At 36.0% G+C, this 15,775-nt stretch overlaps 1 protein-coding gene across 2 annotated transcripts; it reads left to right on the top strand.

The window, feature by feature from the left end:
* The first annotated feature begins 1,810 nt into the window (after positions 1 to 1,810).
* Positions 1,811 to 13,776, top strand: LOC106070051 (uncharacterized). Of its 2 annotated transcripts, none has more exons than XM_056039857.1 (7): positions 1,811 to 1,951; positions 2,673 to 2,757; positions 3,256 to 3,339; positions 4,145 to 4,177; positions 5,984 to 6,067; positions 10,267 to 10,356; positions 13,553 to 13,776. In XM_056039857.1, exons 1-7 carry the CDS (start codon positions 1,841 to 1,843, stop codon positions 13,684 to 13,686), a joined length of 621 nt encoding a protein of 206 aa, XP_055895832.1. In that variant the 5' UTR covers positions 1,811 to 1,840; the 3' UTR covers positions 13,687 to 13,776. The 2 variants fall into 2 exon arrangements, with proteins under 2 accessions (XP_055895832.1, XP_055895833.1); XM_056039858.1 differs by having other exon boundaries at positions 1,817 to 1,956.
* Positions 13,777 to 15,775: the final 1,999 nt, after the last annotated feature.

The following is a 15,775-nucleotide window of genomic DNA, read 5'->3' as shown; positions in this document are numbered from 1 at the left end:
AAAAGTTTGCAGACATCTAAGCTAGTCTATCAGCGACATAAACAAAAGTTTGGAGACATCTAAGCTAGTCTATCAGTGACAGAAACAAAAGTTAAGAGACATCTAAGCTAGTCTATAAGCGACATAAACAAAAGTTTGCAGACATCTAAGCTAGTCTATCATCGACATAAACAAAAGTTTAGAGACATTTAAGCTAGCCTATCAGCGACATAAACAAAAGTTTAGAGACATCTAAGCTAGCCTATCATCGACATAAACAAAAGTTTAGAGACATCTAAGCTAGCCTATCAGCGACATAAACAAAAGTTTAGAGACATCTAAGCTAGCCTATCATCGACATAAACAAGTCAGATGGATTTTTCATATTACTTATAACGTGAGCTCGGTGGCTGAGTGGTCATGAATTCAAATCCCTGTGATGACTGAGTTCACCCAACTCATTAAGCACTCAAAGCTTATTCATCAAGTCACAACACATCATGCACTCAAAGCTTATTCATCAAGTCACAACACATCATTCCCTCAAAGCTTATTCATCAAGTCACAACACATCATGCACTCAAAGCTTATTCATCAAGTCATAACACATCATGCACTCAAAGCTTATTCATCAAGTCACAACACATCATGCACTCAAAGTTTATTCATCAAGTCACAACACATCATGCACTCAAAGCTTATTCATCAAGTCACAACACATCAAGCACTCAAGGCTTATTCATTAAGTTACAACACATCATGCACTCAAGGCTTATTCATCAAGTCACAACACATCAAGCACTCAAGGCTTATTCATTAAGTCACAACACATCATGCACTCAAAGCTTATTCATCAAGTCACAACACATCATTCCCTCAAAGCTTATTCATCAAGTCACAACACATCATGCACTCAAAGCTTATTCATCAAGTCACAACACATCATGCACTCAAAGCTTATTCATCAAGTCACAACACATCATGCACTCAAAGCTTATTCATCAAGTCACAACACATCATTCACTCAAAACTTATTCATCAAGTCACAACATATCATGCACTCAAAGCTTATTCATCAAGTCACAACACATCGTGCACTCAAAGCTTATTCATCAAGTCACAACACATCATGCACTCAAAGCTTATTCATCAAGTCACAACACATCATGCACTAAAAGCTTATTCATCAAGTCACAACACATCATGCACTCAAGGCTGATTCATCAAGTCACAACACAATATGTACTCAAGGCCTATGCATCAAGTCACAACACATCATGTACTCAAAGCTTATGCATGAAGTCACAACTAATCATGTACATTCATTCTGGATTCAAGTTTTCTGTGGAATTGAAGACATTCTAAATGGAGCCGAAGGAAGCTTTTAATTTCAGTGATGATTTATGCGGTGGCTGAGTGGTAAAGCGTTTGGCTTCCAAACCGGGGGTCCCGGGTTTGAATCCTAATGAAGACTGTTTTTTTTTTATTTCAGGATCTTTGAGTTCCTCTGAGTCCACCCATCTCTAATGGGTACCTGACAATAGTTCGGGAAAGTTAAGGCAGTTGGTCGTTGTGCCGCACACATGACATCCTCGTTAACCGTGGGCCACAGAAACAGATGACTTTTACATCATCTGCCCAATAGTGGAAACTAAAGCCAAAACTCATTTCAATGAAAAACAAATGCATAATGGCTTCACATGCAGAGACTTTATGGTGATGAATCTGTTTGAGAACTCTTGCAGGAATAGTGTACACTAATTAATCAATGATTGTTAATTATATCAGCTTAGCTATCCCAAAAGCTTATGTACTACTAATTAAAATACTTTAAAGGGTTGAGACCTTTTTGTACATCCCCATGTCTTATTCAATAGTGATTGATTGGATAGACCCGAACACATTGTGTCAGAACTCACTAAAATGGTTTTTGTTTTTTTTCTATGGTGGATACTATTACAAACTGGTTCTGGTAAGGTAACGTCTCATTCGGTGATAATCAATGAATGTCTAAGAAGGGAATGACATTCCTGGTACTTTGTATCACATGGGCAAGGAATTCAGTTCCTCTTTCATTGTCAAAGATAAGTAACGTCCCGATCGTTGATAATCAATTAATGTCTAATCAAGGGAATGACATTGCTGGTACTTTGTATCACATGGGCGTGGAATTCAGTTCCTCTTTCATAGTCGAAGATAAGTAACGTCTCGATCGTTGATAATCATTGAATGTCTTATCAAGGTATATAATGACATTGTTGGTACTTTGTATCACATGGGCATGGAATTCAGTTCCTCTTTCGAGGTCGAAGATAAGCACAGTCTCATTTTCCATGCACGTGAAGTTGTTTGTTGAGTGCACTGTCCTCAATGAAAGGGCCCATTGCAAGTGCGAGTAGCTAGAATATTATGCAAGTGTCTCTGCCTCGTGGTCAAGTATTCACGTGAGCTTGATGCTAACCATCGATAAGAGTGAGTAAGTGTCAATATCTACTGGCACATGGTACAAACTATTCATCGTGTTTATTATTATTTTTTTTTGCATTAGAAGTTTATGAGAGTCCACTTCTATAACCTATAGCATTTTAAACTCAAAGTCTAGCTATCTGCAAAATTAAATGACACAAATCTGAACATTGATTTTGCCTCACGCTCACCTTGGCCACAAAGCTGACAATCGCTTATATTCACAGATATTAGATTCTGAAATACAGAGCAGTGACAGCATAAATGCTGTTGTGGACAATTTGGACCGTCTAATAAAACAGTTTGATCAAGGTATGTTCTGTTATTAGTTGCTAGATTCTAGTGGTTCATTTTTTTTGTTTTACAAACTCTAAAAACTATGTCGTTTTCCTGTTTGTCTGTCCGTCACGCTTATATCTAAATGCGCCAATAACCAATTAGTCAATCAAGTATTGGTGATAAATCATTTTATTTGATATAAAAAAAAGGGTAATTACTGATACTTAGTGAGAGATGTGCATGTATATATGCATTTAATCCCCTTATTACGTTTTGACAATTTTGTCTCTTTCACTTCTCATTCTCAGATCAAGTTGAAATTTTGCATAATTATTCCTAGTCGATGATAATACACGAATCAATCCAAAAATTAACCAATTAGTTAATCAGTTAGTACCACTTAATTTTGTTTTTTTTTAGCAGAAAGGGAGCTAAACCCTGCCATTTTTTAGATAAAAGGCAGTAATTAGCGGTTCTTTCACCCGCACAACTTAAAATAATACAAGCTATTTTACATTCGACTGAGATCAGGTATAGAGATCAAACAAGTGCACAGGGACGCATCCAGAATCTCCAAGACTCTATTGCATTACAGTTTATATTCCAGAACTTACTGTAAGTTTTATTTTCTAATTAGACTAGAATCTCATCATAGCTTGTAGATATCATCCCTTAATTACTGTCATATTGATTATCTTCTTATCTTATCTTATATATGACAGACGGTACTTCAAAAAAAAATTAAACAGTTTTACTTCATACGCCTGTTGGTTGTGCACTCCTTTTGTGGAGTTAGTTGTCTGCACGGTCTGTGGCCACGAACTCACTCGCGTACAGAAACACGCCACCTATTTGTTGGACAAAAACACGTCTCTACTCTTTCATCTTCTAGATCGTCTGCCCCTCGCTGCATAAATTATGCTCAGATTTCGTCATTTTACACTGCACAGCCACCAGCCAATTGCTTAACTTTCCATCATCACCTAGGAAACACACACACACACACACACACAAACAATTTTTGGAACAGGACGCAATAATTTTCATCTCTGAAGGAACACCCGAAAGGTGTAAAATAAAAGATAACTCTGGTTCTTTCATTCTAGAGAATCAAGTTTTTTGGCCTATCTGTACTTGTGTCTTTAATATTTGTTTATTCTATTGGAGATTCTCATAGATGGCGTAAAACTATATATAGCAAGCTTTGTGGTGAATCCGATGTACAAAAAAAAAAGTTGACAAGCTATGTTTTTTAAAAAGTTACGTTATAATTTTCATGCACATTTTTAGGACTTCAGAATCAAATTGTGTAATCTCTTCTCCAAGCAATTTTTATTTAGTTGGCAATTTCAAAGTTCAATTTAGCGTCCTTGACATTGTAAAGTTTAGCCTGACAATCTCCACTGTTCTTACATTTCAGTGGAAGACATTCAGAAACAGATTCCATTTAATGGTAAGTAATCAAGGGGCATAATATATAAAGCCCAACACTTTTCCATCAACCCCTATTTGCTAAAATTGTTAATTCTTTTAATCGGGTACTTTTTCATAACCCCATTATCGTCAGGGGCTATTTAAGACTATAACACACACCTCGCAGCTACAATTTTCAAAGGTTAATCAGTTTTCCAAAAGTTACTTTTAACTAATCTTTAATTAGGATTATAACGGCACAAGATATTCATGTATTTCCAGTTCGCTCATTCATTTTGTACAAAGCTTATATCAACTCTGTCTGTATGGTCAACATTTTGTACAAAGCTTATATCAACTCTGTCTGTATGGTCAACATTGTGTACAAAGCTTATATTAACTCTGTCTGTATGGTAAACATTTAGTACAAAGCTTATACCAACTCTGTCTGTATGGTCAACATTTTGTACAAAGCTTATATCAAATCTGTCTGTATGGTCAACATTTTGTACAAAGCTTATATCAACTATGTCTGTATGGTCAACATTTAATACAAAGCTTATATCAACTCTGTCTGTATGGTCAACATTTAGTACAAAGCTTATACCAACTCTGTCTGTATGGTCAACATTTTGTACAAAGCTTATATCAACTCTGTCTGTATGGTCAACATTTTGTACAAAGCTTATATCAACTCTGTCTGTATGGTCAACATTTTGTACAAAGCTTATATCAACTCTGTCTGTATGGTCAACATTGTGTACAAAGCTTATATTAACTCTGTCTGTATGGTCAACATTTTGTACAAAGCTTATATCAACTCTGTCTGTATGGTCAACATTGTGTACAAAGCTTATATTAACTCTGTCTGTATGGTCAACATTTTGTACAAAGCTTATATCAACTCTGTCTGTATGGTCAACATTTAGTACAAAGCTTATATCAACTCTGTCTGTATGGTCAACATTTTGTACAAAGCTTATATCAACTCTGTCTGTATGGTCAACATTTAGTACAAAGCTTATATCAACTCTGTCTGTATGGTCAACATTTTGTACAAAGCTTATATCAACTCTGTCTGTATGGTCAACATTTTGTACAAAGCTTATATCAACTCTGTCTGTATGGTCAACATTTTGTACAAAGCTTATATCAACTCTGTCTGTATGGTCAACATTTTGTACAAAGCTTATATCAACTCTGTCTGTATGTTCAACATTTTGTACAAAGCTTATATCAACTCTGTCTGTATGTTCAACATTTTGTACAAAGCTTATATCAACTCTGTCTGTATGGTCAACATTTAGTACAAAGATTATATCAACTCTGTTTGTATGGTCGACATTGTGTACACATTGTTTCTCTCATTTCTTATTTCGGATCAAGCTGAAATTTGGCACAATTATTTCTTTTTACCTTACAACACTAGAGTCATTTTTTTTTAATTACCATTTAGTTAATTAACAATTGGTAATTTATTATTTTATTTGGTATCTTGAACAAGGGAAAATAATCGTACTTGACAGATGTGGAGGTATAAGCTGAATTAGTCCCCTTGAGAACTCTTGATCCCTGAGTGAACATTTAAAACACGATCATGTAAACATTCACCAACATGCCCCCCTTCTTCCCCCCACCGCGGCACCCCCTTTTCACAACTGGTTGAGACAAGTTATAAAATCATAGCGTATTGAGAAAGCTAAAACCTAAACAATAACGATTGGTAGAAATATTTAAAATCCCACAGACTTATTATCCCACAATCGCACTGTCATGCACTATTGTCCATGTTTTTCTTGTTAGTTTTTGATTGAACTATCTACTAGTGGCCAACTTATATTCCCAGGAACATTGAATGAGATGGTGCAGAGATTAAATAACAAGTTCTTGCTTCTGCGTTTGTTATCAGTACAACTAAACCAAGCCAAAGGTGTGTGACTTAAATTCTCTTTAAGATTTATCGGTCATTGATTATGCTAAATGTTGAAACCAAATTTAATTACAGAAATTAGCGATTTAAAATCTTGTGTGTTGCCATTTCATTATAGGGGAGACTTTGTAAATGTTAACTTGTCTATTATTTTAAACAAGCTGCCAAAACTATCAAATAAACTAGTACATAACTTTAACTTGATTATTGTTTCCAAATACAGGAATCTTGTTTGGGCTAGCTGGCTCAAAGCTCTACATAATAATAAGGTGCTTGATCCTAATCTCTTAGAACTGACATTTAGGAAAATAATGGATTTTAGGGTAGAGAATTATCTAGTTTGATTTTCATATACTTGTACAATACTCAGGTAGTATTCCAGAAATGGGGTGTTGGGGGTCAGGGATATTTGATTGTTCTGGGGTAGAGGATACTTGTATCATTTTTCCGTCTCTAGTGGTTTCAATGGTTAGGTAGTATGTCTTTGATATTAAATAATATTTCTATTACTATTATTATATTTTTAGGTTAATCACTTTTCAATTGTTTATGATTTAATACTTGTGAATTATGAGAACTTACAAAATAAAACATATTTTTAAAAAGCCCACAAAAGAGGCAAGATGGCCCATAAAAGAGGCACATAAAGCCCAAAAAAAGAGGCAAAGAAAAGAGGCCTAAGGCCCAAGGATTCCTATGATGATAAAGCTAAAATTGAATAGCGCAAATTCTGAGGTTTCCTATAAAAAAAATAATGCTCATATTACCATATACATACAATATGAATGCTATGAATGTTTCTAGAATATGTAGTTCTTTGTCCTATGGGGATTCTAATCAAATCTCCGGGATGCCTCAGTGTAACTGATGAAGATTAGATGTCCCAGGGTCTGCACAGAGAAAAAATACAGATCAGACATGTCCAGAAACTCTCATCCATATTCTTAATCTACTTAAATCTAGACCACAAATTTCATTACGTCTGCAATCCGCACAATCTCAACAACGACGTGGTTAGCACCTTAAGTGATTAAAACACTAAGAGCTTTCATTCACCTTGCTTGGTAGTCAGCCAAGACCAACGAATCCCTCCTGGGTTTAAACTCCCGCTGCCTCGCTTTTATACCCAGAAAAAAGAAAGCAGATACTGAAATTCTTCGAAGAGCGGGTCTGCAGAGCACCCACTTAATCCTGATACAGTCCCAGCTGCGATGGGCAAAGACACGTTTGCAGAATGGAAGACCGCCGCATAAACGACTTCTGTATGGCCAATTAAGGGAAGGAAAGCGATCACAAGGCGGACAAAGAAAACGCTTCAGGGACTCCCTCAAAGCTTCTCTGCGTTCAGCATTAACCCAGCCATCTAAGAGAGAGAAGCACATGACAGAGCATCATGGCGTCGCGCTGTGAAAACTGGCGCACAAATTGCTGAGAAAAAGAGAACAGCGCTGGCAGAAGAAAAGCGCCAGAGAAGAAAAGCAAGGCCAATGACACTAGCTCCAGCTGGAATAACCTGCCCAGTGTGCAGCCGAACATTTCGGGCTCACTTAGGTCTCACCAGTCACATGAGGAGGCCCAAAACCCCAGTGCAAAGCCCTCATCCCCCCTGGGTGACATAAGTGGTCATCGTCGAACCACGATGGACGAACCATATATTCTATACCCATTCATGGGGAAAATTCGGGAGTCAACCCTGAGAAAAATCAAGAGCTGGTGACATTTACACAGCCCGCAGGACACTGTGGTACACTCTGGTAGAACCTGCGACGTTACTAATCACAAAGTGTATCCCAAAGTGTATCCCAAAGTGTTTCCCAAAGTGTTTCCAAAAGTGTTTCGGGTATTTGTCGTTCCTTTTGAACTCAGCAAGTCGCGAGAGCTGAGCGGTAAAGCGCATGGCTTCCGAATCCTGGTGAAGACTGGGAATTTGTATTTTGGGATCATTGGGCTCCTCCTAGTCTACCCAGTTCTAATGGGTACTTGACTGTTACTCCTGACACCAGTTGTGTAAAAGTAAAGGCGGTTGGTCGTTGAGCTGACCACAGGACAACAGCGTTAACCGTGGGCTAAAGAAGAGGATGACCTTTACATCATCTGCACCATAGGTCGCAAGGTCTGAAAGGGGAATACATTTAAAAAAAAATGGACAACAGATTGAGTTCCGTTGAGGCGAAATCATAGCTGTTACTCAGGCTTTCATTTTGATGAAAACACTAATCTCTATCACAGTTTAACGTCAAGACTATAATCAAGGACTTAGTTTCCTCGTTAATAGGCCAACATAAGATTAACTTAAAACCAGAAAAACATAAAAGAAAAAATACTTTTTAATTGAAAAAAAAAAAAGGAATAAAGGTTATACAAAGTGTAATTGTATCAATTAGTTTGGATCAGTTACGTAATTAAAAGTGTAATAGATCTAGACCAACAACAATAAAGCTGTACAATTAATGATGTTTTTTACCAATTGTTTTTGTTTAGCGCTATTTCATGCTTTTTAGCTTTCTCAATAGGCTATGATCCTATCACTTGTCTGGACCAGTTGGTGAAATGGGGGAGGGGGGGGGGGGGAGAAAGGCAATGCTATCTGGGTGGATTTTAACGTAGATAATTTTCAAAAGCATTTACTACCAAAAAAAAAGGGGGGGAAGACCTGAATTCGAACTCGTAATTTAAGCCTCCTCGGGCCGACGTGCTAACCACTCTGTTAGTGAGGTACTTATAATCAGAGACGATTGTAAGTTTCCAAGGGAGAGAAATAGTACTTGATTGAGCTGATGGTATATACTGAATTAGTCCCCTTCATAGAGTGTCCTCTGAGGCTTATTACATGACTGATCCAAACTAATTGATACACTTTAATATTAGCTTTTTTGTTTGTTTTTTTCCAAAGTATTTCTTTTTGCCTTTATTTATTTATTCATTGCTGCAAATATGCAGCTTTCAATTTCAATGTCAAATATACACAATTATGATAGTGTTGTAAACCTGGTGGTGACACAGATGGGGGTAGTGCTGTGTGTTTTTAGCCTACTCAAATCGCCACAGTCCAGCGCAGGACGAGCGGTCAACCGAGACCAGTGACAGTACAGGCCAGTTCGGCAAGGACCAGTGTCGTAAATATTACGGGCGAAAGTGATCAACTGGAGTGGTCAAGAAGGTTCGAGTAGGCCAGTAGAGACACTATATAAGAGCGAGTGTGTTAGAAAGACTTGACTTCACGTTACCTCGCTATGTGACCAGTACGAGGCGAGAACCAGCACGGTGTGTGATGTCAGGCTGAGTAAGACTAGGTTTATGTAAAGACAGTGTTAAATGTTGTTGCCAATTGCGATGTATTTGAAATTAAACTGTTACTGATACTTTGGAGCCCTGAGTTGTGAAGTTCTTTAAGTTCGTTGTGTCGTGTGGTGCACTGTGAAGATAGCCTGGATAGTAGGAGAGAAGATCGTAACAATATCTTGAAAATTTATAACAAAAAATATCTTTCAAAAAAAAATATATAAATCTTTTGTCACCCGTCTCTCGCCTGTTACACTTTCTTCACATTTCACAACACTGTTTATTACATTCAACTGCGACATACCATCTCGTGGGTTTATCAGAATTTATTCAGCCTACGCAACCAAACACATCCGCCCATCTTTGCTCGTGGTTACCTCAGAAACACACATATACACTATCTACATACATATACACATATACATTATATACACACATAGACACATATACATACATATACAATATATACACACATATACACATATACACTATATACATAAATATACACATATACACTATATACATACATATACACATATACACTATATATATAAATATTAACATATACACTATATACATACATATACACATATACACTATATACATAAATATACACATATACACTATATACATAAATATAGACATATACATAACAAACATTATTGATTGTATCCAATGAATAGCTGCTTGGTCGTGCGGTTTGCGCTGGACTATCGTTCAGACTTATCGACGATCCAGAGTTCAAAAACTGCCTGCTCCCACACCCACCCCCGTCGTCCTGTGGAAGGTTTGGACTAGGAAGTAATTATCTTCAACTCTGAAGGAACATCCGAAACATGTAAAACGTTTTACGAACAAGTATTTTACAAACAAACATTTTACAAACAAACATTGTACAAACAGTTTTCTATTTTCAGTTAGTACAACAAAGATACTGGCGTTAAGGACGCTGCAAGTTGTGTTTGATGTTGTGCTTGGCGTTATTGCTTCATCTAAACAACTTTTACGTAAGTAGGTATTTTTCTCAACCATCTTTTGGGTTTAAACACTCCCAGAGGGCCAGTGGCTTAACTACTGTCCGAATGGATGGATATACTCTCTTGCGCTCACTCCATTGGCTTCCTGTGAAAGCGAGAATCGACTACGAATTGGCCACACTTTGTCATAAGTGTATCTATAATAAAGAGATGCCCTTGTACCTTAGTGAACTGATCACTCCATATGTCCCTCAGAGAGCCCTGCGCTCAATGGACTCAACGCTACTAGTGTTGCCACGTTTCTCCCTCAAAAGCTACAGTCTGCGGGCTTTTTCAGTTCACGGACCAAAGGCTGGAAACTCACTCCCCATTGATCTCAGACAGACAACACTACTTTTAAGAAGAACATTAAGAACTATCTGTTCAAAACTTTTTTTTAATGTTAATTTGTCATTTTAGCTCTTGTGTTAATGTTTGTAATGTTATCACAGCGTCTTGAGCCTACGTTTGGTTTTTTAACAGCGCTCTATAAATTAAATCAAATCATATTATTTTTATTTTTATTATTATTATCATTATTATTATTATTATTATTATTATTATTATATTAGAAACGAACTAGTATTCATTCTCTGGCGCTGCCAGGGTCGAGTTTCGCTAAAGGGAAACACAATTCATCGTAGTCCCTTTAACAGTTTCCACTGAGGAATTTTCTGGTGATGTGGCAGGTCCTTTCGAACACTTGAATTCTAGTATCTGCTACATCTACTTGGCTCGGCCCGCTTTTGTAACGCTACCCCTCACAAACACATAGTTTTTACAAGAGAATTCGATTACAGTATCGCTTAATTCTCCCACACACACAAGCTACGCCTAAGAAGACAGCCCTACATACAATATAAGTATTCGACTTTTTGGTTTATTATATACAATATAAGTATTCTTCCACTTTTTGGTTTATTATATACAATATAAGTATTCTTCCACTTTTTGGTTTATTATATACAATATAAGTATTCTTCCACTTTTTGGTTTATTATATACAATATAAGTATTCTTCCACTTTTTGGTTTATTATATACAATATAAGTATTCTTCCACTTTTTGGTTTATTATATACAATATAAGTATTCTTCCACTTTTTGGTTTATTATATACAATATAAGTATTCTTCCACTTTTTGGTTTATTATATACAATATAAGTATTCTTCCACTTTTTGGTTTATTATATACAATATAAGTATTCTTCCACTTTTTGGTTTATTATATACAATATAAGTATTCTTCCACTTTTTGGTTTATTATATACAATATAAGTATTCTTCCACTTTTTGGTTTATTATATACAATATAAGTATTCTTCCACTTTTTGGTTTATTATATACAATATAAGTATTCTTCCACTTTTTGGTTTATTATATACAATATAAGTATTTTTCCACTTTTTGGTTTATTATATACAATATAAGTATTCTTAAATTTTTGGTTTATTATATACAATACTAGACATATGTTACCCGCGACCCGCGGGTCTTTATTTGCGCATTACTGTCGATATAGTCACTGAGAGTGTTTTGTAAACAATTAAACGAAATAATAATGTAATAAGTAAAGCGAATGTGTCAATGTAAAAATAGTGTGAATGGAGCTATCAAATCAAAATAGCTAATAGGCTTAAATCCATTTTTTTTCAAATTAAAACATTTGCTTGTAGGCCTACATATATTTGATTAAAATTTGAGATGAATAGACTTAATTTTGTATGTTCATGTGTTAAAGTATAAAGTAGATATTGAGGTAGACATAGATCTAAATCTACACTAATCTAGAGTTATAAATGGGCTTTTATAGAGCTCATTCTCGTGTTGCGCATGCGTGACCTATTTTTCATGAATGAATATAGGCCTATCTCAACACGGCTACGCAGCTTTAGTTTGAATGTTAATTTGATTAAAATATGAAATGAATGGACAATAATTAGTATGTTTATGTGTTAAAGCATAAAACTATCTTTGCGAAAAGAAGTTTTATCATCTTAGAGTTCAATAAGAGTTTTAGACCTAGGCCTAGGAATAGACTCAGTAGAGAGATGTGTTAATGTGTAACCATTTGGTAATGTCTAATGAAAGAATGTTCGCCAGGAAATATGTAGTCACACTGATATCAGGAACTAATTTATGTAAAAAATGCTTTTGAATAATCTAGTGGATTGGATTTAGATGTATGTTAAACGTAGCTAATGATCCTTTCACGTTATTTCTCTTTCGCTACGAAAATAAAATTAGTTTTTCGAAAATGGGTTTACCCGAAGTCGATACATTCTTATCTATTAAAAAACGAAAAGAGCGATAGCTTTGTTAAATGAATGGGATTATAAAGTGAACAATTAAACGAAATAATGTTTAGTACGCGATTCATGAATGAATGTAGATCTAGGCCTATCTCAACTCGGCTTCGCAGCTTTTATAAACAAATGTAGCTTTAGAAAACCAAATTTGAATGTTTATTTGATCAAAATATGAAATGAATGGACTTTAATTAATATGTTAATGTGTTAAAGTATAAAACTATCTGTGCGAAGAGAAGTTTTATCATCTTAGAGTTTTAGATCTAGGGATGGGATTATAAAGTAAACAATTAAACGAATTAATATTTAGTACGCGATTCATTACGGTATTGTCTAATGAATTAATGTTCGTCAGGAAATCTGTAGTCACATATATAAGGAACTAATTTATGTAAAAAATGCTTTTGAAACACAAAATTGAAGGTTAATTTTATTATATAATGAAATCAATGGATCTTCTTTTGTATTTTCATGTGTCAAGGTAAAAAACTATCTGCGCAAAGTGTATTTCTTAAAATTAGATCTAGGTCTAAATCCTTTCAATCTTTTCTCATGTCAACATTGTAGACATGGCCTAGATCCATAAAATACTATAGCTGTAATAGAGTCGGACAACTTTATTTTTTTTGAGGGTCTTAAGTTTGTTTTGGGGCTACAATACATACACTACGGTCTAAGTTGGTACCCAAGGAACATTCCTGCCTAGTTTTATCAAGATTGGTCAAGCGGTTTTGATGTCTATAAGTAACATACATACATACATACCCCTCACATTCTACTTTATAATATAGATAAGTATTCTTCGACTGTTTGGTTTATTATCATTCAAAGCATCTCTATATGATGTTAATAATTGACTACTATTCTTGGCTAAACAGAGTACGTTGATGATGGGGTGTTGCTGATGACAGATGTGGTTGGTCCTGAGATGAATCATCGACGACCCAGAAGTTATTGGTTCTATGTGTGCGACGCTCATAGATGGAGGTTACAGTGGTGTCATGCTCTATAACAATGTCATTGGAAACTCGATATATGGTTGTACCTTGAGTCTGACTAATAAACGGAAAGACCTTTTTGTACATATTCTATATTGGCTCAATGATGAGTCTTTTCTTTTTTGTGCAAAGCTTACATCTACTCTGTTTGTCTGGTCAAAAGTTTATACACGTTATTTCTTCCGAACCCATTCTCGGAATAAGTTCAAACTTTGCAAGATTTTTCATTGGCATAGACAGGACATGAATCAATAATAAAAAAATAACTAATTAGTCAATTAATTACTGGTAAATAATTATTTTGTATGATATCAACAAGGAAAACTAATCCTTTCGTATTCATAGATAAGGCTAAATATGTAGGGTTTAGTCCCCTTAGTTAATTGTACACGTTATTTCTCCCACACCCATTCTCGGGTCAAGTTAAAACTGTAAACAAGTATTTATTGTATTCTTAACAAAACATGAATCAATAGATAAAATTGACCTATTGGTAATTAATTCTACATTATTGAGAGATATAGTTGTAAGTGCAGAGTTTAACCCCTTAGATAAGCTTTGTTTTTTGGTAAAAGTAGTTTTTTTTTATTTTGCTTGTTTCTGCTTTGTATTTAGTATGTTGAATTAAGTTTAGATAAGTAACTATGCACGCACAGTACGCATATAGGGGTACAAGTCAATAACAACATACATAACCCTAACCCACTGTTCATCTACAAACACAACATACTGAGACAGGGGTCATCTACTATAGAGCTTTTTAAGCCAGTAAACTGAAGTACCACTGTCAATGAATCGTGTCTTGAATATATACGACATACTTCCTCGTGGCTACATCAGAATCTGTTAAGCCCATACAACCAAATTATCTACCATTATTTTACACATGGGAGGCGCCGTGGCTGAGTGATAAAGCGCTTGGCTTCGGAACCGAAATGGATTTTCAATTTCGGGATATTAAGGGCGCGTCAGATTTCATCCAGCTCTAATAGGTACCTGACATTAATTGAGGGAAAAGTACTAGTTGGTCGTTGTGCTGACCACAGGTCACTCTAGTTAGTCGTGGGCCGCAGTAACAAATAACCTTTACATCATCTACCCCATATGAAAGTGGATTTTTTTCAGACACCTCAACACGCCCACTTCATACCAACGCCTTAAGATACGTCAACACGCCCACTTCATACCAACCCCTTAAGATACGTCAACACGCCCACTTCATACCAACCCCTTAAGATAGGTCAACACGCACACTTTATACCAACCCCTTAAGATACGTCAACACGCCCACTTTATACCAACCCCTTAAGATACGTCAACACGCCCACTTTATACCAACCCCTTAAGATACGTCAACACGCCCACTTTATACCAACCCCTTAAGATACGTCAACACGCCCACTTTATACCAACCCGTTAAGTTAGATCAACACGCCCACTTCATACCAACCCCTTAAGATACGTCAACACGCCCACTTTATACCAACCCGTTAAGTTAGATCAACACGCCCACTTCATACCAACCCGTTAAGTTAGATCAACACGCCCACTTCATACCAACCCCTTAAGTTAGATCAACACGCTCACTTCATACCAACCCCTTAAGTTAGGTCAACACGCCCACTTCATACCAACCCGTTAAGTTAGGTCAACATTTTACCCAAAACGTAACGGGGAAAACACAAGAGTGTTTCATTTGTCGCAAAGATGAACGACATATTTTGAGAAGGTGACAGCTAAAAGTGTTTCAATTGAAGTGTTTTACAACTTCCCGCTTAAATTACTTTGAAGAAGCTATTTTAAGAAAATACATTATTGACACAAAACCAAAACGTACTCATTTATGTTCTAAAAATCAGGGACAGTGAAATTTCAGTCACCAGGGACAGAAAACAATTCAGTCCCCAGGGAAAGTAATACTTTCAACCATTAAGTCATCGGGGACAGTGACAGTTTCAATCACCAGAAAACAATTCAGTCACCAATGACAGTGAAACATTGTGTTTTCAGGGACAGTAAAACTTTCAGTCACCAGGAACAGAAAACCATTCAGTCACCAGGGACAGTGAAACTAAATTTCCAAGGACAGTGAAACATTCAGTC

Source organism: Biomphalaria glabrata, chromosome 9 (genome assembly GCF_947242115.1).
Source record: "Biomphalaria glabrata chromosome 9, xgBioGlab47.1, whole genome shotgun sequence".
NCBI classification, from domain to species: Eukaryota; Metazoa; Mollusca; class Gastropoda; family Planorbidae; genus Biomphalaria; species Biomphalaria glabrata.
This window is presented reverse-complemented; position numbering and strand designations above follow the sequence as displayed.

Bases quoted from the DNA above. Each gene is read 5' to 3' on its own strand.
- LOC106070051 (XM_056039857.1), top strand. From the start codon at position 1,841: ATGTCTTATTCAATAGTGATTGATTGGATAGACCCGAACACATTGTGT. The intron at 4,178-5,983 runs GTAAGTAATCAA...TTATATTCCCAG, and splicing joins GAAACAGATTCCATTTAATG to GAACATTGAATGAGATGGTG. The intron at 10,357-13,552 runs GTAAGTAGGTAT...TTGGCTAAACAG, and splicing joins TTCATCTAAACAACTTTTAC to AGTACGTTGATGATGGGGTG.